Consider the following 26,722-nt stretch of genomic DNA (forward strand, 5'->3'; position numbering starts at 1 on the left):
CTTGTTGGCCATGTGTATGTCTTCTATTGAGAAGTATCTGTTCATGTCCTTTGCCCATTTTTTAAATTGGGTTGTTTCTTGCTTGTTGACTTATACATTCTGTATATTAGACCTTTGTCAGATGCATAGTTCACAGATATTTTTCTGTCCTTCTGTAGGTTGTCTGTTTGCTGTTGATAGTTTCTTGTGCTGTGCCAAAGCTCTTTAATTAAGTACCACTTGTCAGTTTTAGTTGCAATTGTTGGGATTGCTTTTGGAGTCTTCCTCATAAAATCTTTGCCAGGGCATGTGTCCAGAATAGTATTTCCTAGGTTTTTTTTTTTCCTAGAGTTTTTATAGCATTATGTTTTACATTTCAGCCTTTAATCCACCTTGAGTTGATTTTTGTATATGGTGGAAAGATTTTCGTATACAGAGCCCAGTTTCAATCTTCTGCATATGGTTTGCCAGTAATCCCACCACCATTTATTGAATAGGGAGTTTTTTCCCTATTGCTTGTTATCGTCAACTTTGTCAAATATTAGATGGTTGTAGGTGTGTGGCTTTATTTCTAGGTTCTCCAACCTATTCCATTTGTCTATGTGTCTGTTTTTGTATCAGTACCATGCTATTTTGGTTACTGTAGTCTTGTAGTATAGTTGAAGTCAAGTAGTGTAATGCCTCTAGCTTTGTTCTTTTTGCCTAGGATTGCTTTTACTATTCAGGCTCTTTTTTGGTCTCATATGAATTTTAGAATACTTTTTTTTTTCTAATTCTGTGAAAAATGCCATTGGTAGTTTGATAGGAATAGCATTGAAACTGTAAGTTGCTTTGGGTAGTATGGACATTTTAATGATATTGAGTCTTCCTATCCATGAGCATGGAATGTTTTTCTATTTGCTTGTGTCATCTCTGACTTTTTTCAGCAGCATTTTATAATTCTCATTTTAGAGGTCTTTTACCTTTCTGGTTAGCAGTATTCCTAGGTATTGTATTTATGGCTATTGTGAATGAGATTACTTTCTTGATTTGGCTCTCAACTGGGATATTATCGGTGTATAGACATGCTATTGATTTTTATACATTGATTTTATATCCTGAAACCTTGCTGGAGTTGTTTAACAAATCTAAGAGCCTTTGGACAGAGACCAAGAGTTTTCTAGGTATTGAATCATATCATCTGCGACTAGAGACAGTTTAACTTCCTGTCTTACTATTTGGATGCCTTTTATTTCTTTCTCTTGCCTGATTGCTCTGGCTGGGACTTCCAGAACTGTGTTGAATAGGATTGGTGAAAGTAGGCGTCTTTGTCTTGTTTCGGTTCTCAAGGGGAATGTTTCCAGTTTTTGCCTGTTCGGTATCATGTTGGCTGTGGGTTTGTCATAGATGGCTCTTATTATTTTGAGGTATGTTCCTTCAGTATCTAGTTTGTTGAAGGTTTTTAACATGAAGGAATATTGAATTTTATTGAAAGTATTTTCTGCATCCATTGAGATGATCATTTTTTTGTGTGTTTTTAGTTCTGCTTATGTGATGAATCACATTTATTGTTTTGCATATGTTGAATCAAACTTGCATCCTAGGAATAAAGCTTACTTGATCATGGTGGATTAGCTTTTCTGTGTGCTGCTGTTTGCTAGTATTTTGTTGAGGAGCTTGCATCTGTGTTCATTAGGGATATTTGCCTGAAGTTTTCTTTATTTGTTAATGTCTCTGCCAGGTTTTGGTATCAGAATGAGGCTGGCTTCGGCCGGGCATGGTGGCTCACGCCTGTAATCCCAGCACTTTGGGAGGCCAAGGCAGGCAGATCACGAGGTCAGGAGATTGAGACCATCCTGGCTAACATGGTGAAACCCCGTCTCTACTAAAAATACAAAAAATTAGCTGGGTGTGGTGGCGAGCGCCTGTAGTCCCAGCTACTCGGGAGGCTGAGGCAGGAGAGTGGTGTGAACCCGGGAGGCGGAGCTTGCAGTGAGCCAAGATTGTGCCACCGCACTCCAGCCTGGGAGACAGCGAGACTCTGTCTCAAAAAACAAACAAACAAACAAACAAAAAAGCAGAATGAGACTGGCTTCATAGAATGAGTTAGGGGGAGTCCCTCATGCTTGACTTTTTATAATAATTTCAGTAGGATTGGTACCAGCTTTTCTTTATACATCTGGTAAAACTTGACTGTGAATTCATTTGATCCGGGGCTTTTTCTCATTAGTAGGTTTTAAAAAATTACCGATTAAATTTCGGAATTCATTATTGGTGCGTTCAGGGTTTTAATTTTTTCCTGATTCAATTTTGGGAGGTTGTTATGTTTCTAGAAATTTATCCATTTTTCCTATGTTTTCTAGTTTCTGTGCATAGAGGTGGTAAAAAAAAATGTGTTGCATGCATCATCACTGTTGAATCATAAGATTTTCTCTTCTTTTTTTTTTTTTTTGAGACAGGGTCTTACTCTGTTGCCCACGCTGGAGTGTAGCGGTATGATCAGAGCTCACTGCATCCTCAGATTGCTCCTGCCTCAGCCTTCCTAGTAGCTGAGACTACAGGTGCATGCAGAATTTAAAAAATATTTTGGATACAAAACCTTTCTCAGATATATGTTTTGCATATATTTTCTCATAATATGGCACTTGCTTTTTCCTTTTTAATTTCTGTCAGAGTAAAAGTTTCACATTTTGATAAATTGTGTTTTGTCAATTATATCTATTTTCATGCATTCTTTTTTCTGTTTAAGAAATGGGTTACAAAGATTTTTCTCCTGTAGTTTGTCCTTGACGCATACTTTTTGCTATTATATTTTTAGACTTACGATCCGTTTTGAGTTTGTTTTTGGAGCAGTTTGATTTTTTTAATATAGAAATCTGGTTCTTTTGACACCATTTGTTCCAAAAACGATCTTTTTATCATTTAGTTATATTGTACCTTTGATGAAAATCAGTTGGCCATACAAATGTGAGTTTATTTCTCGACTCACTATTCTGTTTCCTTGAAATATTTGTGTACGCCTATACCAGTACCATACTATCCTGATTATTGTAGCTTTATACGTCTTATACATGTATATCATTTGTATACATCCATACCTCAGAGATATTATATAATGTAGGTTCAGTTCAAGATGACTGCGATAAAGCAGATTCCATAATAAAGCAAGTCACGTGAATTTTTTGGTTTCCTAGTGCATATAAAAGTTATGTTTGGTTAGGCTCAGTGGCATATTCCTGTAATCCCAGCACTTTGGGGAGGTAAGGTGGGAGGCTTGCTTGAAGCCAGGAGTTTAAGACCAGCCTGGGCAACAAAGCAAGACACTGTCTAAAAAAATAAAACAAAATAAAAAAAATTAGCTGAATGTGGTGGTGCGTGCCTGTAGTCCCAGCTCCTCAGGATGCAGAGACTAGAGGATTGCTTGAGATCAGGAATCAGAGGCTACAGTGAATTCCATTTCAGGTGACAGAGTGAGGCCCTGTATCTGAAACAAAAAGGAAACCAAAAAAGATATGTTTATACTATACTGTAGTCTCTTAAGTGTGTAATGACGTTATGTCTAAAAAAAAAAAAAAAAAGTACATACCTTAATTAAAAAATACTTCATTGCTAAAAAATGCTGATGATCTGACACTTCAGTGAATCATAATCTTTTTGCTGATGGAGAGTCCTGGTTACCCCATACGGGGCTCTTTCCTGTTCAGTGTCATGAAACCAACACACCAAACTGAAACTGAGTGTCAGGCAGTGCAGGCTTTATTCAGTGGTCTTGGAATTGGAGAAGTGGGAACTTAGCTTAACTTCTCAGCTCCTGAGAAACCTGAAAGTTACAGATATAGGGCATCTTTAATGAAGGGTTTGGGCATTAAGAGCCAGGAGAGGAATATGTTTTTCTTGGAAAGGGATGGAGATTTTCCTGGAATCAAGGAGCCACCTCTTTCCTATGCTTTTCTGGTCTCTTCTGGTCATTGTCACGGTGATTGTCAACTGTCATGGTGCTGATGGGAGTGTCACTTAGCATGGAAATTGGATTATAATGAAGCTAGAGGTTCTTCAGAGGTCGAGTAAGCTGCCATTGTGGATTTTCATCAGCTTTAGCTGGTTTAGACCTAAGAAGAAACTTCTGACCACTGACATCCTGTTTCCTAAAAATAAATGGAGTTAAAGCTGACTAGGAATTTACCCATATCACATAGGCATTGCATTGGCCAACAAAAATGGGGTAGGGATCCAGCTAAGTCATTTAAGCACTGCAATGGGTATTATTAGGGCCTTGCTCTGGATTAGGCTTTGGCTTAAGGGAATGTTGTGTTTAGTTTAATCTTCTGTCTAAACCACTAAAATTTTCTCCATATCGGCAATAAGCCTTTCACTTTCTTCTCATTCATGTGTTCACTGGAGTAGCACTTTAAATTTTTTCAAGAACTTTTTCTTTGTGTTCATGACTTGGTTATGTGGTGTAAGAGGTCTGGTTTTCTGCCTGTATCAGCTTTCAGTACGTCTTCCTTGCTAAGCTTAATCATTTGTAGCCTTTGATTTGAAATGAGAGATGTGCAACTCTTTATTTCAAATGAACACTTAGAGGCTATTGTAGGATTATTAATTGATCTACTTTCAATATTGCTGTGTCTCAGTGATGAAGGAGGCCTGAGGAGAGGGAGAGAGTACAGGAGAACAGCTGGTAGGTGGAGCCTTCAGAACACACTCATTTATTGATTAAATTTACCATCTTCTATGGGTCCAGTTTGTGGTGCCCCAAAACAATTACAATAGTAACATCAAAGATCACTGATCACAGATCATTCTAACAGATACAGTAATAAATGAAAGAGTTTGGAGTACTATGAGAATTACCGAAATGTGGTGGAGAGATACCAGTTGAGCACGTGGTATTGTAAAAACAGCTTCAGTAGACTTGCTTGACACAGGGTTCCCGCAAACCTTCAATTTGTAAAAAAAAAAAAAAAAAAAAAAAAAAAATGCAACATCTGTAAAGGACAGTAAAGTGAAGTGCAGTAAATTAGGTATGCTCGTATGTAAGAATCATGTTAATTTACATAAAGATTTTAAAGTTAGCTTGTCATTGTCTTTAAAAAGGCCTGGTAGGATTTTGATTGTGATTATTAAATATATAGATCAGTTTGGGGAGACTTGCCATTCTTAAGAATATTATAACTCCCAATCCAAGAACATGGTATTTACTATTATTTATTTAGGTCTTTGATTTATTTTATCTGCATGCTATAGTTCTTAGTATACAAATCTTGCGTGTATTTTGTTAGACTTACATAGAATTATTTCATATTTTCATGTGATTGCAAATACTTTCAGTTTCAAATTGTTCATTTCTATAGAAACATGATTGTATATGTAGACCTTGAATTCTGCAACCTTGGTAAAGTTCTAGTAGCTTTTTAAAGAGATTCTTTGGGATTTTTTATGTAGATAATGTTATCTGTAAATAGATTATGTTATCTGTGATGGTTTTATTTCTACCTTGACAATCTGGATGCTTTAGATTTATTTTTCTGTACTTACTGCACTGGGTAAGATTTCTTATACAATGTTGAGTAGGAGTGATAAAAGCAGACAATTTTGCCTCATTCTTGACCTTATGGGGAAGGTGTTTATTCTTACATCTGTAGATTTTTTTATAGATGCACTTTATAAGGTAGAAGAAATTCTAATTATGGTTTGTTGAGTGTTTTTATCTTGAAAAGGGTGTTGCATTTTTATTCCTAAAAATACCATACTGCATCTTTCTAATGTAATAATCATAGTGGTTCCCCCCTTTTTTCTATGAATATGGTGAATTACATTAATAGATATTCTGTAGTACACCAGCCTTTCATTCCTGCAATAAAGTGCAACTGGTATTGTATTGCTGGATTTTATTTGGTAATTATTTATTTATTTATTTATTTTTTTGAGACGGGGTTTCGCTCTTGTTACCCAGGCTGGAGTGCAATGATGCAATCTTGGCTCACCACAACCTCTGCCTCCCAGTTTCAAGTGATTCTCCTGTCTCAGCCTCCCGAGTGGCTGGGATTACAGGCACGCACCACCACCCCTGGCTAATTTTTGTATTTTTAGTAGAAACAGGGTTTTTCCATGTTGGTCAGGCTGGTCTTGAACTCCTGACCTCAGGTGATCCACCCACCTTGGCCTTCCAAAGTGCTGAGATTACAGGCGTGAGCCACTGTGCCCAGCTATTTGCTAATATTTTCTTAATGAGTTTTGGGCATATATTTATGAGACATATAGATATACAAGCATATGTTTTATTTTCTTGCAATATATTTATTTAGTTTTTGGATATGTGCTACTGACATTGTAAAATAGGTTGGAAAATGACTCTTCTACCTTATGAAAGAGTTTGTGTATGATAGGTATAATTTTTTGTTTGAATAATTGATAGAGATTACAGATGAAGGCATTTTTAAGGATTTTCTTTGCAAGAAGTTACAAATTCAATTTCTTTTTAGATCGTGGGCTATTCAAATTATCTTTATGTGTAGATTGGTTTTGGCACTCTACATTTTAAAGCATTTGTCTGTGTCATCAGAATATTTCCTATTTCCTTCATTATATTATTTGTTTGTTCCTTGTTACTTTTTTGAACACTTTGACTAGAGTTATTGATTCTATTATCTTTAAAAATAACAAAGTTTTTGTTTTATTGATTCCCCACCTGCTTACTCATCTTATTTTATCGAATTCTTGTGGCATTTTTATTTCCTTTTTCCTTATTCCTTTATTTCCTTTTATTGAATTTAACTAGCTCCTTTTTAAAAACTTTCTTTAGTTGAAACATTGATTTCTTTATCTGTCCCTCTGTCTAAAACACAGTTTTTTCTTTATTGTACCTTTACAATAAGTCTTATTATGTGGAATGCATTTCCATATACATTCTAGAATGAGATCTAATTTCTGGTATATTTTTGATGAGGTTTTAAACTATCAATTTAGAGAGGCTTTTAGGCCATGTTATTTTCTTTTACATAGGTATTTTTGTTTTTGTTTTTGTTTTTGAGACTATTTCACTCTGTCGCCGAGGCTGGAGTGCAGTGGCACATTCTTGGCTCACTGCAACTCCGCCTCCCAGGTTCAAGCAATTCTCCTGCTTCAGCCTCCCAAGTAGCTGGGATTACAGGTGCTTGCCACCATGCCCGGATAATTTTTGTATTTCTAGTAGAGATGGGATGTCACTGTGTTGGCCAGGCTGGTCTGAAACTCCTGACCTCAAGTGATCTACCCGCCTTGGCCTCCTAAAGTGCTGGGGTTACAGGCGTGAGCCATCATGCCCGGCCTACATAGGTTTTTTAAAAACCATTTTATTCTTTCTTGTGTAAAGATATTATGAATCTTTCCTTAGATTTGTTCCAAGATAGTCAATGGTTTTGATATTTAATGTCATTTTATATGATTTTTAAAAAATTTTTACTAATTGTTCTCAATTTATGAAAATATACCTGATGTTTGTATATTATACTTTTATCTAGTGACCTTGGTAAATCCATATATTCTAACAGTTGGACTTTATTATGAATTTGCCTCTGTGTGTGTGTGCACAGATGATTATATTTCTATGTACAGATTGGTATTTTTTGCTTTTATACAATCAAGTTTTTAGCAAACAATGACAGCTTTATTTCTTCCTTGTAATAATTACTTTTCTTGGCTTATACATAAGACCTTCTATACTGTGTTGAATAGAAGTTATGATAATGAGCATTTTTTTCCTACATCCTGATTTTAGGGTCAAACCTTTTCATATTTTATGGGTGTTTGCTAGTTTTTGTTCATTAGTTTTAAGGTTGGTACCCTTTATCATATTAAGGAAATGTTTCTTATCATGAATAGGCTTTGAAGTTTATTAGATTATTTTCTGTATCTGTTGGTGTAATCATGTCATTTTTCTTTCTTTCTTTCTTTTTTTCTTTTTTTTTTTTTTTGAGATGGATTCTTGGTCTGTTGCCCAGGCTGGAGTGTAGTGGTGCAATCTTGGCTCACTGCAACCTCCGCCTCCTAGGTTCAAGTGATTCTCCTGCCTCAGCCTCCCGAGTAGCTGGGACTACAGGCACATGCCACCATGCCTGCCTAATTTTTGTGTTTTTTTAGTGGGAACAGGGTTTCACCATATTGGTCAGGCTGGTCTCAAACTCCTGACCTCGTGATCCACCCGCCTCGGCCTCCCAAAGTGCTGGGATTACAGGCGTGAGCAACTGCGCTGGCCTAATCAATATCACTTTTCTTCTGTGTAGTACTAATTTGGTGAGTGATACTTTTTTCTTCACCAAATTTTGCATTCCTAAGTTGACATAGAATAAGGGATGTATTATGATCATTTTTGGGATAAGTTTTGAATCAATTTACTAATATCTTGTTAATCAGAGATTTGAATATTATGTTAATGAGAAACTATAGAGATTATTGGTGTTTCTTCTTTTAAAAAAAATGACATTTTTCTTTCTTTTTTCTTTTTTAGCACAAGCCCACCGTACTGTTGTGTGGATCTGTATTCACTTCGTACTGGGGAGATGGTCAAGTCCATTCAATTTAAGACCCCTATTTATGATCTCCATTGCAATAAACGGTAAGGATATTTTCATATGTTTCTTGTGTAAAATAAGAAACATGCTCTCCTGGGCATGGAGAACTCTACCAATTTCAGTGACTAACTTAGGTTTATTTTTAAAAATCTCAAGGAAACACTTTCTGAATTCAGTTCAGTGGAATAGCTCTAAGATTTCTTGATGAATATATTGAGACTTCTAGTCTTGATCCATTAGAGAACTGTAAATTCAGTTTAGTGGGGTATAGTGAGCATTCGTAAAACAAAATAGAAACGAATAGAAAGTATCTGAGCAAACTTAAAAATGTTAAGTATTGTTTTGAGAAATCTTTTAATGTAGCTTTTTATATGTATTTTATGTATGCTGATTTATGATGGTGAAATGTAGTTTTGTTGTGAGAACCCACCAAAATTTTTAAAAAGCATGTTCCTGAACTATAAAAAAAGTTTAAAAATATTTTTATTCCTTCACACTTCACAGTGGAGCTAAAATAGGGACTAGACTAATTTGTATCCTTTAAAATTTATTTCATTTAATTGCTGGGAAAATATTCAGATCTATCTTGAACTTCTATGTGACCTCTATTGCTAATGACAAATTAATCACAGAACATTAGAGGAGAAAGGAACCTTAGGAATCTTCTATCACCCAGCACTTTCCTTTTCCATTTAAGCAAACTGAAGCCCTGGGATGGTGAATATCTTGATCATTAGCTCTTATGTGCCTTGTATAAATCTTCCATGGCATCAAAAAGCTAAACACATGAAATATAGAAAATAAATTGTTTTCTGCCATTTCAGTAAATTTAAGTGAAGCAAAAGACTCACAGGTTAGATTTTAAAGAGATGTTTTGAAAATTGACTTAGGTTGAATGTAGAAGGGAGGGCAAAGACATATTTAACAAATACAAATAAAAGGCAGGTGGGTTTTCATACTAAGAAATATTTGAATTCAAGTATAGAAAGATGAAAATTATAGGATGTAGGAAAAATACCCAATATATTATTGCTAGAAGGATATGATTGTCCCATTGTCCGGAGCTGCGCGCCCCGGCCATAGCGAGTAATAATTGACGATTGACGCCTGAGCTAAATACATTTCCACTCTATACCTCCTCCCTAGTTTTATCTTCTTCCCTGTACTATTATCTCATAAAAGATGGCGCTCTTCCTGCTTCTTCTTCACCCATTTTTCCCGCGCCCGCGAAAATCACTATCTGATGGCGCAGGCGCAACATGACGTCTGACCGAAGAAACCGAAACCTACCTGGCCACGCCCACTGCGGAGAGATCATCACCGCCTTAGCCCAACCCCTGCCCCTCCTAACGTATATAAGGCATTGTATTGCCGCCAATAAACGAGACTTGATCAGGACACTGTCTTGTCTCCATTTCTCGTGTCTCTTGCTCCCCAAATTCCCACCCCCTCTTCCAGGGCCTACATTGACGATCCCGCGGGACGGGACATCCCATGACATACCAGGTTGGTCAGAAGGGTATAGAAGTGTTAAACAACATTATTGAATGGGTAGATCCTGCAGACCTATTTAACCCTGAACTGTCCTTTGTGCTGTCACGAACTTGATTACATATTATTTGGTCAAAAAATAATGTGAACACATACAAAAAGTACAGAGAAGATTCTTAGACCACAGCTTCCCTGTATTTCAATTACATAAATATACTAGAAATCAAAAAACAACAACACAAAACTCTTTCTCTTATTTGCTTTCCTCCTTAATTTAAAATGTTTGCTCCATTTTAAAGAGGAAATCAAAACTGTAATTGTATATCATCTGAGAATTAATAGCAAGATATAGTTGCTCAGTTGCTTAGGTACTTTATTTAAAAGTTTCAGGTCCCCCACAGATAAATGTAGTCACCTATATCTGAATTGTTCCTCATTCTCCAAAAAGCATATGTATCAATAAATGGAATCAAATAGAGGTGAGGCTGCATATACATATAAAATCACCTGTAGCCCATGCTTAATTCATATAACTACACAAGAGTGAATACTACAACTAGAAATTTTAAATTTGAGGATGGTAGAGCTTATTCAGGAGTCCTTGCAAGAGGTGATATGACAGAGTGTATGATGTGGCAGAAAGGAGACTATGTTGGGAATTTATTGATGCAGAAGGGACATAAGTAAACTATGGTTCACTCCCAGAAGCATAGGCTGTGTTGGAGACCTGGTAGTTTAAAGCACTAAGGGATCAAAAGGGTCTGGGGAAGCCTGCAGGAACAGATGTATCCTTGAAAATTCCTTCTGGCGGTATGGCAGGCAATTTTAAGGGTAGTAAGTCTTCAAATAAATAAATGTAATAGGGAGAAGATATGATGTAAGCCTTACTGAAACAAGGTAGCAACACTGACTCAGAACATTTACCGCTCCCCCGTTATAACCCCCCAATAAAACAGTAATTTATAAGGTCTGATGTTAATGAAAAGATAGATAAGTGTACCAGTGTAACAGAATAGAATCTCAGATTAGACACACACAACCCTCTTTGGACATGTGACTTACAAAGTTTCCGCTGCAGGTAAGTTTTTTCAATAATTATTGCTCCAGCACTCAGATATTGATACAGAAAAAGCTCAAGTCTTGACTCCTAAACAAAAAACAATGCCATGTGAATTCTAACTCTAACCATGAAAGATAATACCATTTATTTGTAGGAACATTTTCAATTACAAATTCAATTTATTTTATATTTACAAGTCTGTTAAGATTTTAAAGTTCTGTCTAGCACAAGTTTTGATAATTTGTCTTGATAATTTATCAATAGTTTTGACAATGGTCTTTCCAGTCATTTGTCCATTAAGTTTTCTAATTTATTGGAATTAAGTTGTTTGTAACATTGTAACAGATTAAGTTGTTTGTAAATTCCTACATTGTTAATTTAATGGCTGTAGGATATCTAGTGATGTCGGTAATTTGTGAATTCTATTTTCTTTTCTTTTTGGGGGGTTGGGAGGACCGGATCTCACTCTGTCACCCAGGCTGAAGTGCAGTGGCACCATCACGGCTAACTGCATCCTTAAACTCCCAAGCTCAAGCAGTCCTCTTGCCTCAGCCTTCCTGTATCTGGAACTGCAGGCATGTGCCACTGTGCCTGGCTAATTTTTTTTAACATTTTTTTTGTAGAGACAAGGCCCCACTATGTTGTCCAGGCTGATCTAGAACTCCTGAGTTCAGGTGGTCCTCCTGTCTTGGCCTCCCAAAGAGCTGGGATTAGAGGCATGAGCCACTGTGCCCAGTCTCTCTATTTTCTTGATCAGTCTACCTAGATATTTGGTTTTATTTCTAGCTGTAGGTTTATTTATAGGGAAGTAGTGTGAGGTATGTGTTGATTAGCAAGTTCAGCAGTTTATTTTCCAGTTTGCCAATGGTTGTTTTTTTTTTTTTTTTCATAACCGGGCATTGTATTTAGTGAAGTCAATATGAAGATGATTATGTATTTCCTTTTCAATTTGTTAAAAGAATAAATTATATTGGATGATTTCCCAGTGTTAAACTGTTCTTACACCCTGGGTTTCACCCTAGGGGTAATTATCTATAATCCTTTTTATATATTCCTGGATTTAATTTTTGCATCTATGTTCATGAGGGAGATTCATGTATATTTTCTTTTTCTTGTTATGCCTTGTCTGTTGTTTTGTTTCATTCATTAGACACTTAGGAAGGTATTTCTTTTTTTGGAATTTTCTATGATAATTTGTATAGGATTGTAATTATATTTTTCTTAAATCTTTCGAGTTTCTGTTATTGGATTCATATACATTTATGGTTATTATGACCCTTTATGAACCATCCTTCATTAATAGTGATATTCTTGTTCTTAATGTTTATCTGATAATAATATATCCATTTCAGCTCTTTTGTTACTATACGTATGGTACGTATTTTTCCATTTTTCAGTTTTAAGTTAGTTGTGTGTTTGAATTCGTTGGTGTAGACATAATATAGTATCATTATCCAGTCTGACAGTTTCTAGTTTTAAATATTCTATGTTTATAAATTATGAGAAGGAATGAGATTATGTGCTTGTATGTGTATATGTGTATATATATGTGTTAATATAATATGTGCATGTGTGTGTACGTGTGTATATACACTTAAATATAGTATGGTATATCTGTATGTATATACACACGTACACACACACCCATATATATCTGTATGTATATATCTGTATGTATATACATACACACACCCCATATATATCTGTATGTATATATCTGTATATATATACATACACACACCCCATATCTATCTGTATGTATATATCTGTATGTATATACACCCATACACACATACCCCATATATATCTGTATGTATATATACACACCCCATATATATCTATATGTATATACACACATACACACACACCCCATATATATCTGTATGTATATATCTGTATATATATACACACATACACACACCCCATATATCTGTATGTATATGCCTGTATGTATATAAACACATACACACCCACCACATATACGTCTGTATGTATATACCTGTATGTATATACACACACCCCACATATGTGTGTATGTATATACACACATACACACCCCATATATATCTGTATGTATATACACACACACCCATATATATCTGTATGTATATACACACATACACACACACCCCATATATATCTGTATGTATATATCTGTATGTATATACACACAACACACACATACCCCATATATATCTGTATGTGTATATCTGTATGTATATATACACACACCCCATATATATCTGTATGTATATACCTGTATGTATATTAACACATACCCACCACATATATGTCTGTATGTATATACCTGTATGTATATACACACAACCCATATATGTCTGTATGTATTTGTCTTTATGTATATACACACACACCCTATATATATCTGTATGTATGTATGTGTATGTATATACACACATACACACCTCATATATATCTGTATGTATACATCTGTATGTATATACACCTACCCCATATATATCCGTATGTATATATCTTTATGTATACACACACACACCCCCCCCCCCATAAATACTTTCTCTTTGGTTTCATTGACTCTTCATAGTGGTGCATGTTTTTTTGTGTGTGTTCCATTATTTGATATTTTCTGTCAAACACTGTGTGTAAAGGTATAGTACATATGTTGGTAATTAATATTTAAACATGGAAATGCCTTTTCTTCTGTCAGGGCATTAAAAGGGTATTAAGTTGATATAATATGTAGATGAGGTGATTTGAGGCTTTAGTATAGTAACAGAGCAGAAATGGAATTTACAATTAATTCTAAAATTTCATATTATCTCCTTTATAAGGATATTGTCTCTATCTTTTTATATATTCAGACTACACATACGCATGTATAGCAAATTGTCATTTATTAATAGCAAACAACCCAGTAAAATATATATAGAAAAGTTTTTAACAGGCCCAGCTAGAAAAAAAAATCACAAGGATCTAACAGTAGTCACTCGTTAGAATTATTCTGCATCAGTAAATGAAATTGTTGTTTTTAAAGATGCATAAAATTAATAAAGCATGCATATGAAATAATACATTTTCCTTTTTTCTACTCATATTAGCATCTGTTGCTCAGATTTACCAGCCTCCAATTTTGAAAAATAAGCTATTAGTTTGTTAGATATTTAGTAACAATTATAATCTTTATTTGATTTTTTGAGGTAAATATTAAGCTTGGCCATTTATATTAATATCCTGGAAGGAATAGCACAACATAAAATAGTGGCTTTGGATGTATTTTAGGAATTTTGCTTTAAAAAATTGTTTATAACTAAATTATTTTCTAATTATTTCTAAATCTTGGGCATTGAGAAAAATATTGCTTTTACAGATTCTTAGTGAATTTTACTATATTGAGTCAATCAGAAATAACTTATTTATGAGTAGCAGTTGTCTTAGATTTGTATGTGTTGGGAAATTCATCTGCCATTTCAACTTAAAGTGATAGGTTACATAAATCCATTTTATCTTTAATACCGTGACTAAAACATCACTGGAAAAACACTTTTAGTAGATAGCCAACAATGTATTATCTTCTCCATTCTTTTTTTTCTTCTTTTTCGTTTCCTTTTGAGACAGCATCTCACTATGTTGCCTAGGCTGGTCTCAATCTCCTGGGCTCAAGTGTTTCTCCTGCCTCAGCCTCTTGAGTAGCTGGGATCACAGATGTGCAACACTGTGCTGGGCTTGATCTTATCCATCTTTAATGTAGACTTATTGGATTCAAAAATAAATGAAAACAAAACTTTATTTTATGCATTTTTATTTTTAGAGATGAGATCTTGCTGTTGCCTAGGCTGGAGTGCAGTGGCGCGATCATAACTCCCTGCAGCCTCGACCTCCTGGGCTCAAGTGATCCTCCTGCCTCAGCCTCCTGAGTAGCTAGGACTACAGGCTCACACCACCACACCTGGCTAATTTATTTTTGTTATTTCTTATAGAGACAGGGTCTTCCTGTGTTGCCCAGGCTGGTCTCGACCTCCTGGGCCCAAGTGATCCTTCTGCCTTGGCCTCCAGGAATGTTGGGATTGTAGGCATGAGCCACCATGCCTGGCCAAAACAAAACTTTATTAAAAGACAAATATTTTTTGAGGTGGTAGTTTTTCCTTCCATCACTTTTCTTCTAGTCATCTCTATCTTACTTGTATATACGATTTTGTGGTTTATATTTTTACACATTTTAAGAGGCAGAAGTTTCTAGCCTAAATATTATAGGAAATGTTTAATTTTAAAATTGTATTAGTAGGCACTTGTTTTCATCTAGATGATATAATGCATTTCTGATTCCACTTACAGAATTTCACATTCACTTTTTTCTTTCTTTTTCTTCCCCCTTCTAATTTTAGGATCCTTGTTGTAGTCTTGCAGGAGAAAATTGCTGCCTTTGATAGCTGTACTTTCACGAAGAAATTCTTTGTTACAAGTATGTACCAATTTTTTTTCCCTTATGCCTTTGGGTTTATACTAATTACTTGACACAATCAGAAAACTAACTGTAATTTTCTCAACAGTATTTAATGTTTTCAGTTTTGATGATTTTCTTGTGATTCTGTGGTTGTTCTCATTGAGTAATATAATTGTATGATATATATTTTCAACTTTCCAACACATTTTCTTTCTTTCTTTCTTTCTTTTTTTTTTTTTTTCGAGACGGAGTCTCGCTCTGTCGCCCAGGCTGGAGTGCAGTGGCCGGATCTCAGCTCACTGCAAGCTCCGCCTCCTGGGTTTGCGCCATTCTCCTGCCTCAGCCTCCCGAGTAGCTGGGACTACAGGCGCCCGCCACTTCGCCCGGCTAGCTTTTTGTATTTTTTTAGTAGAGACGGGGTTTCACCGTGTTAGCCAGGATGGTCTCGATCTCCTGACCTCGTGATCTGCCCGTCTCGGCCTCCCAAAGTGCTGGGATTACAGGCTACTAAGCAAGCTTTGTTTTAGGTTACCTCACTTTCTCCCTACATACTCTCCTTGAGTAATTGTGATTTAGTTTCATGTAGCTGTTTCATACTTTCAAAGCAATTGTCAAATTGCTTAACATACCATATTTTTATACATTATACCTTTACATATGAGCAAAATTTGTTTCTACTAACATTAGTATCTGTCATTTAACCAAAAGGTTAAAAAACCATATTTTTCAAATAATTACTTATGTTTTAAAAGAGTGTTTAAAAACCTTCCATACTGTTAAATAAAGTTAGGTACTTATAAGGCTGTAAGCACAATTTCCTTTAAAAGTTTTGTTTGTATTTGTAAATTGATAATATTTGCAGCTTTTCTGTGGGAGTATTTGGCAGCTTGAGATTTTGTAATAGGAGAATTTGTGGTGAGTCCTCATTTGGGTCAACTTACAGATTTTCTGTATGATGGAAAAAAATGTAAACATGTAAAGCCTTGGAAAATATATTGGCAGAATCCGTATAGAAGTTGGCACATTTTCAAAGAAAGCAATTTAGCAATTTCATATTACCAATTTTACTATAATTTCTCAATTTAAACCATATATGACAGAGATAAGAGTGGAAAAACCTTTTACTCAGAAGGGAGAATAGAGTATGTATTATTCTTAGTTTTTATTGCTATTTGAAATGGTTAAATGTATCTTAAATATATAAATGTCTTCAATTTTCAATAATTTGGCTTATTATGTAAACATGTAATAATATACATTTTTGCTATGGCAAAAATACTGTATCTTAATTAAATTTCTAGTGCCACAGATATGCCATTTCTTTTCCTGTAAAGGCCACAAGCAATAACTTTTTATTTTGGGAAATATATACATGTATATAATTAGAGTAGTAGTATGATAAACACCCATGCATTTATTATCTAGTTTCAACAACTATCAAATAATGGATAGTCTTTTTCATTTATACCCCTTCCCCAATTATTTTGAAGCATATTGCAGGCATTATGGAATTTAATTTGTACATATTTATTATCTACGTCTGAAAGATAAGAACTTGAAAAATTACCAAGTGAGTATATAATTATCCAAACTGCAGTCTTTTGATTTGCACAGTTGCCATACTGGATTTAACTCTGATCAACATATGTAAACTTGTAAAGTCCTGAGTGAACACAGATATATGGTTATCTTGTCCATTTACTACCAATGAAACTCCCAAGGTTTTTGGTACACCAAAACCTACTTTAGGAAGGTTTAGCATCCTTGCTAAATCTTTTCTGCAACTCAATTTTCATGCTTCTTATGTCCCATTTAATTTGAATCACTCATTATTCTCATTTTGTTAGAGGTATATTTTTCCTTTGTCTTCGTGACTGGAATGGCCTTTTCACTAATACCTCTTCTCCTTATGATGTTTTAATCCTATATATCTTTCTGGGCCCAGTGTAGATAGTAATTCTTATATGAAGTCTTTGTTGACCCCTTTAGCTTACAGCAACTTCTCCTTCTAAATCCCCTAAAGATAACATTTCCCGCTGTCTGTTGGCAGAGCATTAGATTTTCAACATACTTTGCAAATCAGGATGCCCTGATGAAATATGCTTAGAAAATGCTACCTTCTGTTGAAACTGGCAATGGTGATTAGTATTTTGTCTGTTTAAATTTATTTAATACATTTCTTTATTTCCCATATTTATTTGATAACAGACCTCATTTGTTACCCAACACCCTTTGGGAATGCTTTTGTAGTATGTCATCTCTGCCTCTCTTAAGGCACTTACATTCTATCTTGTATACATTTTCTGTCGGTTTCCCGCTAGACAGTAATCTCACTGAGAGGAGAGTTACTCAGTTTGTTTTGGATTGAGGAAATAAAGTTTTACCATGGAAGGCATAGTGTGTCTATTATGTCCTTGCCAACGTAAAAATATTAATGATTTTTTTGTTCTTTTAATGATAAAACCCAGTTCACTAAAGATGAATACATTTATCAAAATTATGTTCTGGTTTCAAAGCACAAGTTTTTTTTTTTCAGGATGTTTAGTTAACGAAAATGTTTGTGATAATAGTATGTCTGAAAATGTAGTGTTTCTCTGCCAATAGTTATCAGATGAGGAATAAAGTTATTTATATAGGATCAGTACAGATCTTTATAGGTCTGAGTTGGAAATTAAAAGTAAGTGGTGAATATTTTAAGAAATGAATACACACACACACACTATATATAGAGATAAATGAAATTTCTCTCTTACAAGTCACATTGGGGTAAATCCAGAAATTTTGGAAAGGATAAGTTTGTTAGAAAATTATGTCTTCATAGGCGTCAGCTCTTAAGTATCTGTGTTGTATCTGCAGTACCTCTCCTGTCCTATCTCTAAAGGATTTCCTCTTTGAAAATGGGATCTTCTGTTCTGCAAACTTTTAGTAAGCACGAAACATAAGTCAAATTTGATAAAAGCGAACAGGAGACTGACTGAGTTGTTAGCAGTCTTTCTTAATGCCTTTCATGCTTTCCTTTTTCCTTAATGTCTTTTTGGGACATCTTTGCCATGTATTCCTGAATACTTCCCCCTGAATTGCTGGACCACTGAATAGATAAAACAAGTTTTGTTAAAGCATTAGTCTCTCTTGTATTCTGTGAATTCTTCACTACAGGAAGAAGAAATCTAGAGGGGTCAACAGTGTTTGTGGTACCATAGAAAGGTACTTTAAAAGTGAAATACAGCTTTTAGTTAAGTCCTGGTCAAGTGGCTGGAGGTCCACAGTGATGAATTTTTAGTAATTCCTGACCCATAAAGATTATCACTTATTCTTTCAGAGTAATGTTTGCATAATGGTTCCCATGGGTTGGGCATTCCTTAAAATCTATTTAGTGTGAATTTCATAAAATCTGAAATGTATGTTACTTAAATGGTTAAAATGTTGAAAAAAGAGTAGTAAATAAAAGTACATTCTGTCATTTCTGGGAATAAATGTTGGAAATAAGTGTAATTAACTATGTATATAAGCCCAGTAATGTCTTTTTTTTTTTTTTTGAGATGGAGTCTCACTCTTTTGCCCAGGCTGGAATGCAGTGGCATGTTCTCGGCTCTCTGCAGCCTCCACCTTCTGGGCTCAAGCAATTCTCGTGCCTCAGCTTCCCGAGTAGCTGGGACTACAGGCTTGCACCACCATGCCTGGCTAATTTTTGTATTTTTAGTAGAGGTGGAGTTTTACCATGTTGTCCAGGCTGGTCTCGAACTCCTGAGCTCAGGTGATCTGCCCTCCTTGGCCTTCCAAAGTGCTAGAATTACAGGCATGAGCCTCCGTGAGGAAAGATGTTTTTAATTTTAATATAGTTGTCAGAAGGTAGGATAGTGCATCTCCTTGGGAAGAGTAGTGACTGAAAGGGAGTATAAGAGGGTGCTTTGGGGAATCTATAATGTCCTTTTTTTTGGTCTGGTTGTTATTTATGTGTTCAATATGTGTTCACTTTGTTGATTTGGGTAATGCTGCATGTATATTATATTTCAATGCACACTTAATATGAAAAAGTTCAGAAAGCAACAGTAACATATGTTTGTGATTTCTTTCTTTGTACTCTGGATACAATTTGATGTAGCCTTTCACTATAGGTCCCCCTTACCTGTTCATCTACAAATACCCTTACCAATACTAGTAATGTATTTTATTTCATATTTCTCTTAGGAAGTATGTCATTCTTAGTGGGGTCAAATTTATGCATATGACATATGATTTTAGGTTGGTAAGATTGATGATATTCTGCAAATATTTGAATGAAGGAATTTGGCCAATTTTCTTTGAAATTACAGCTTCCTTTAAAGTGGTTTATATCAATATTTAGAGCAAAATTTACCATGACCAGATTTTTAAAATTAAAGAACAAAGGGTGCCACTTCATAAGTTGAAAGAATCTTATTTTCCTCCAGTTTCTGCATCTTCTCCCTATTCCTTTCTACAGACTGAAACTTTTGTCAGGTGAATCCCATGCCTGTAAGCTGGTTTTGCCTGTTAGACTGAAAGGTATAGGTTATAGAGATCGGAGGACAGGATACTGGGATGTAGGGAGCGGGTGGGACAGGGTACACTGAGATAGCATTTGTAGTAGTTCATTTGCCTGTAGCACATAGTTTTTCTCCATTTATTGGTACCTAGTTCTTAAAGTAGGACTACATAGCCCCTGTCAAATGACAAGATCTCCACTTAATGAAGATGTTGTTTTGATCATGCAAGCAGTTATCTTCTAAAATAGTTTGAAAAGGTTTTGTATAATACCTTTTTAGTGCATTGGTTATATACGAATACAATGAAGGGACTGTAAAATAAGTAGAGACAGCTGTGTCCATCAGAGCAAGCATCATGGGAATTTTTGCCAAAGGGTGGAAGGAACAGGTAAAGAGAGCTGATAGAGGACTGTTAATGGAACGCATCCAATATGATGAGAAAGGAGACACCTTTGTATTTGGATATAAAGAAAAAGTCGCCTTGGGCAGCTGTCTGATGTGGAAATCCAAAACCCATGTATGATTAGGAAAACAAAAGACAAAGATCAATAGATGTCATTAGCAGTCATTTTCAGTGTTCTTAAATTGAAAGGTAGATATGAAGTCTCCAGAGAGATCAAAGGAATGTTCAGTAAGCAATCTTGTTCCATTGGCCTCTATTTTTACTTGGAGGAGAAAACTTATTGCTTATAATCTTAGTGTTATTTCTTGGTTTTAATGTGTTCTTCATTTATGTTAATGATTGATAACAAATAGAACAAATGGGAAAGGAAATTTTACTTTAAAATGCAAAATTATCTTTAAGATTTGAAAGAGGAGCTTTGCTTTTATATGAAGAAACAAGTTTGTAATATTTATGATAATTCATCGATAGGTTAGTGTGAGTTCTAAGTTCAGCTTACATTAAAAGTTAAACCTATGTTTGTTTTTCTGGGTTCTCCATAAGATGGACAAGGTCACTATGATGTTTTTAGGGCATGTGCTGGTGCCGGATACATAGTGGACACTCAGTGAATATGTATGCAATGAACTAACTTGTGACTTTTTCATTCTCTGCACACAGTTCTCATCCATTGAGTCTTAGAATGGCAGTACTCTGAAATTCATGGTATGCTTCATATACATGAAAAGTAAACCGAAAATAAAACAGGAGTTTTAAACTCAAAACTCATAAAAACTTATGAGAGTTGTTAATCAGCTGTATGATGGTTAAACAAATCTGTGAAATGGTATTTAATGTTTTATATGCTTATGTGTTTTTCTGGGGAGGATGTTCACATTTTTTTTGTTGTTGTTTTTTGTTTTTTTTTGAGATGGAGTCTCTCTCTGTCGCCAGGCTGGAGTGCTGTGGCGCAATCTCAGCTCACTGCAACCTCTGCCTCCTGGGTTCAGATGATTCTCCTGCCTCAGCCTCTCAAGTAGCTGGGATTACAGGCGCCCACCACCACACCCACCTAATTTTTGTATTTTTAGTAGCGATGGGGTTTCATCATATTGGCCAGGATGGTCTTGATCTCTTGACCTTGTGATCCACCTCCCTCGGCCTCTGAAAGTGCTGGGATTACAGGCGTGAGCCACTGCGCCCAGCCATATGCCACATTTTATCTGATCATTAGTTAACAGATATTTGATTTGTTTCTACTTTTGGGCTGTTGTCGATAATGCTTGTATGAACACCAGTGCACAAGTTTTTCAGTGGACATATGTTCTCTTGGGTATGAACATTTAGCTACAAGTTTTTGTAATTTTGAAATTTGAATTTCCCTGATGGCTAATGACACTGACCATTTTTAGTGTGCTTATTTGCCATTTGTATATCTTTGTCCATTTTAAAATTATTTGTCTTTTCAATACTGAGTGGTTTTTATATTATAGATATAAGTCACTTATCAGATATATTTTTTGCAAAAAATATTCCCTCATTCTTTAGATTGTCTTTTCACTTCTTTTTTCTTTATTTTGTTTTTTGTTTTTGTTTGTTTTTGAAACAGAGTCTCGCTGTCTCCCAGGCTGGAGTGCAGTGGCACAATCTTGGCTCACTGCAAGCTTTGCCTCCTGGGTTCATGCCATTCTCCTGCCTCAGCCTCCCAGGTAGCTGGGACTACAGGCGCCCGCCACCACACCCAGCTAATTTTTTGTATTTTTAGTAGAGACGGGATTTCACCGTGTTAGCCAGGATGGTCTCTATCTCCTAACCTCATGATCCGCCTGCCTCGGCCTCCCAAGGTGCTGGGATTACAGACGTGAGCCACCACACCTGGCCTGGTGTTTTCACTTTCCTGATGGTGTCCTTTAAAGCATGTTAAATTTGCATTTGTTTTGATGAAGTCCAATTTATGTATTTTTCTTTTGTCCTATGTAAGAAACCATTGCCTAATCCAAGGTCATGAAAATTTGCAGTATTTTGTTCTAAGAATTTGATTGTTTAACTTTTATATTTAAGCCTTTGATCCATTTTTGTATGTGGTGTGAGCTGGGGGTCCACCTTCATTCCAGTCTAAATGCTTTTGCATTTGGATATCCAGTAGTCCCAGCACCATTTGTTGAAAAGACTTCTTTTACCATTGACTTGTCTTGGTATTCTTGTTGAAAATCAGCTGACTTATAAATGTAAATACCTGTTTTCTTAAAAAAAAGAGCTCAGACTTTTTATTTGTCCTTGCCACGAAAAATAAGGCAAAGTATCACAGTTCAGTTTTTTGTTTTTTGAAATGAGTTCGGGTCACCTCTCCATTGGGACCACTTTCTGGGAGGATGCCATCTAAAATTGCATCATGCTTGTGTACCCTTCTTAATTACTTTTTTAGTAATGGAAAAATACAGTGTGCTTCTAAAAATTTTTTACGTTCATTTAAATTGGGAAATGAGTTCTTTTAACATCCAGTTCTCTTTCTTTGTCCAAAAACATTTTAAATATGTTAGAGTTAGGCCTAGTATTATAGACTTTCATGTTCCCCCAACCCCTTCACTTGTTTTCAGAGTTTACCTAGAGTCAAAGGTTAATCTTTAAAGGAGTCATGCTTATAAGGTTGGGATGGTGCTAAGTGGCTTATGTTCTCTGATTCCAGCTATAAAGCATTCTTTTGGCAAGCAGGAAAATGGTTGTTTTCATTACAATATACTGTAATTCTTGAGGTCCACTGAACTCTAAAAATATGGACTCAAAAGATGAAATGAAGAATTGTAAACTGTTTTTCCTTAGGATCCTTTTGTATTTGTAAGGTTAAAGTGGTTATCAGAATTGACCGAGAGTTAGATTATTTAGTTTTAAAGCTAATTCAGGAGATTAGCTATGTCTAATGTGACACCACAGTTCACAGGTACTTGGTTCTGTTTTTCATGACAAATTTTAAAAGGGGGAAAACTTTCTTATAGATCATATTTATCCTCATTTCTTCAGCTCTGAAATTGTCAATGGAATACATGTATATATACTCATATAAAATTATATTTTAATGAATAAGATTAATTTATTCAATAAGAATCTAATCTATTGTGTAAATACTACATAATTTATATTAGAGTATGTTGTCTTTGTACAATTTTAGTGCGTTTTTGTCCTATATATGTTTCCATAATATGCATTTAATAGATAATAGTAATATTTTAGTTAACCTGAGGTCAGTTTTCCAGAAACCCAAAGTATTGCGAATATATTCCTTCAAACAGTAGCATAAATGAACAGTTTTTTAAAAAGTGAGCAATAAAATGAGAAAGCTTTTATTTATGTGGACTTTGTTTTAGGGTCTGTCTCTTCTCTATAAGTTTATTATTTTCTTTTCAAGACAAAAATTCAAGATAGGTGGCAGTTTAGGGAGCTGGGCTAAAAATGGCTGTGTACTGGAAGTGACAGTAAGGTGTGCTTCTTTAGTGCTTTTGAGCATAGCAATAGGAACATAGTCAGAATGAGCAGGGAGTGGTGGCAGGGGAGAGCCAGTGGTGAAGAAAACAGATTCTTCAATTTACATATCCCTCTAATCAAGTTGGAGGAAGATAGAAAATAAACAGTAAATATATGTCATAGAACAATTAACTGTTGTTATTGGCTAGAACTGCAAACAAGAAGAATGATAGTGAGTGAAATGTAAATACAAAGGATTATGCAGTTCCCCAACATCTTTCTGTGGAGGCAGCCTTTCAGAGTTACTTGTCCTCATTGGCCTCAATGAGGTCAAATACTCGTTCTTTTTCTCTCCCCATTGTAGTATCATGTCTGATAGTCTCATTTTCTTTTGCCTTTAAATTCCTGAACCCATCATACAATTTCTCTCTCCTCTCCCAAAATTCTTCCTTGATTTATGAGTGTTAGACTTAAAATGACCCCTCTTAACTTCATTCTATTGTTTAGGAATAACTGTATAAAATGCCCAGTGTTTGCTGAAAGTGATGAGCAGTTCTTTCCAGATTTGTTTCTTATTGGGAAAGAATTAAGCCAAAAGGAAACTAAATAGAGGGCGAAAAATGCTTAGCTAACAAAATAATTACTAGTGTTACGGGAATTTTATGTGAGACTTGAAAAAATATAAGCATTTGATTTTTCTGTTTTTCTGGCATCGACATGATGCACCAACAGAAAAGTTATTAAGAAATTTCTCAATAGTGCCATTTGAAATTTTTCAGGCTGCTATCCATGTCCAGGGCCAAACATGAATCCTATTGCTCTTGGGAGCCGCTGGCTTGCTTATGCAGAAAACAAGGTAAGACGTGGCCTGTGTTTGGATTATTTGTAATGGAGCAAGTGTTGAAGGATTTTCCGTAATAAATACCTATGCTCCATAGGTGATTACCAGTAATAAATGTTTAACTTACTAGTTCATTTGCTTTGGTTTGGTTTTAATTGTGCAACTAATAATTGAACTCTTAAGGATTTATAAATGTTTGGCAGTTGTCATTAAGTCCAGACTCTGTAGAACCTTAATTGTTTAAGCTTGGTTTTATATAAAGAACTTCATCCTATTAAAGTATAGCATTGAGATGACCACAGTAGTGGTATTAAGGAAAGTAGTTTCTGACTTTTTAGAAATCAGGAGGCAGGAGTAACTTCTGTCTTCATTGGTAGATTAGAAACCTGGGCATAGAATAATTTAATTGACAGGGCTGGGTGTGATGGCTCACACCTGTAATCCCAGCACTTTGGGAGGCTGAGGCAGGTGGATCATTTAAGGTCAGGAGTTCGAGACCAGCCTGACTAACATGGTGAAACCCCGTCTCTACTAAAAATACAAAAATTAGTCAGGCCTGGTGGCACGCGCCTGTAATCCCAGCTACTCAGGAGGCTGAGGCAGGAGAATCACTTGAGCCTGGGAGGCAGAGGTTGTAGTGAGCTGAGATCGCACCACTGCACTCCAGTCTGGGCAACAGAGTGAGACCCTGTCTCAAAAAAAGAAAAAAAAAAAAAAAGAATAATTTAATTGACATTAACTATATGCTAACAATTATATCTAAACAAGGGTTCAGCCATTTGTTTTAATAATTAAATCACACATGTTCACATTTTGTTGACTTTTTCAGTTATTTATCAATTTATTTATTAAGGTCATCATAGTAAGTGAAGATACTGTATGCACTAGGAATTTTATTTATGTCTTAAGGAAAAAGGTAAATTTCAATCTTCAAAAAGAAAGGTAAAATTCTTTTAATTCCATTTAGTACCCTGCATGTGAATATAGAAAGAAATCTTCTAAAAGAAGATTGCTATTTTTGGTTTTGTTTTTGCTGGTTGCATAGTTATTGTATCTTGAGATTAATATGAATTAATATGAAATAGTTCTTGACAAAATTAGGATGTGGTAACTAAAGTAGCTATTTGGTAAAGCTAAATCTACTAAATCTCTAGCCTCTGGAATGTACAAAAATCAAGAAACTACTGAAGAAAATTATTTTTTTTGGATAAATTCTTTGAGATCTTATCCTTAAGTCTGTCTGTAACTACTAGATATGTTACATCTTACTGACTTCTGTATTTATATTCCCTTTTGTTCTTTCTCTTGATTTTCCAGTATATCTTATAAAAATAACTTTCAAATTAATTCTTTTCAAACAAAACAAGAGGCATACAAGTAAGTGTAGTGACACAATGGTATCTTCTAATGTTTCTATCTGTAAAGCATTTCCCTTGAGTGCTGGAAACATTCAAGATAAAGATGTATAAATTGTCCCTTGGGTCTTGTGGATGTATTCTCATGTGGTGGACTGCCCATTTGGAAGTGGAGGTAATATGTAAATAGTTACATATTGCCTTTGAGGGGAAATAACTCCCTTCATAGATGCATAGCCTGAATATGCACCAGTTTTCCCTCTTCAGGAATATATGCTAATATCTGGTGTTATGTACAGAGACCAGACAGCATAGTGGCCTTCACAAGGAGTTTGTGAATCAGATGTTGTGCTTTCATCTCGAAATATTTCTAGACAAATGTCCTTACATAGTATTTTCATAAGAGCTAGCATTTATTAGTTTCTAATTGTTTTAGCTTTGGGGCTGAGTATGGAATTGTAAAATTGAATTAAATTTTGGGGTACCAGTCTCTTTCAGTGAAAATGCTCTTTGACTATAAAATCTTAAGAAGCCGTATATCTTTGTTTTGTTTTAAGATTCACAGGGTACACGTGCATGTTTGTTACACAGGTATATTGTGTGAGGGTGGGGATTGGGCTTCTAATGTATCCATCATCCAGATATTGAACATTGTACCCGATAAGTGACTTTTCAACCCTCTGCTGCCTCCTCCCT

General features: G+C 35.3%; 1 protein-coding gene across 19 annotated transcripts in view; it reads left to right on the forward strand.

Moving 5' to 3' along the window:
* The window catches only part of BCAS3 (BCAS3 microtubule associated cell migration factor), a 711,835-nt gene that overhangs the window by 178,630 nt on the left and 506,483 nt on the right, over positions 1–26,722 (forward strand). For all 19 annotated transcript variants that reach the window (XM_065531261.1, XM_065531260.1, XM_065531264.1 and 16 more), the window contains exons 8-10: positions 8,447–8,554; positions 15,426–15,502; positions 24,610–24,686. In XM_065531261.1, coding sequence (XP_065387333.1) covers positions 8,447–8,554; positions 15,426–15,502; positions 24,610–24,686 — 262 coding nt within the window. The remainder of the gene's footprint in view (positions 1–8,446; positions 8,555–15,425; positions 15,503–24,609; positions 24,687–26,722) is intronic.

The sequence above is a fragment of the Macaca fascicularis genome, chromosome 16, assembly GCF_037993035.2.
Source record: "Macaca fascicularis isolate 582-1 chromosome 16, T2T-MFA8v1.1".
In the NCBI taxonomy this organism is placed as follows: domain Eukaryota; kingdom Metazoa; phylum Chordata; class Mammalia; order Primates; family Cercopithecidae; genus Macaca; species Macaca fascicularis.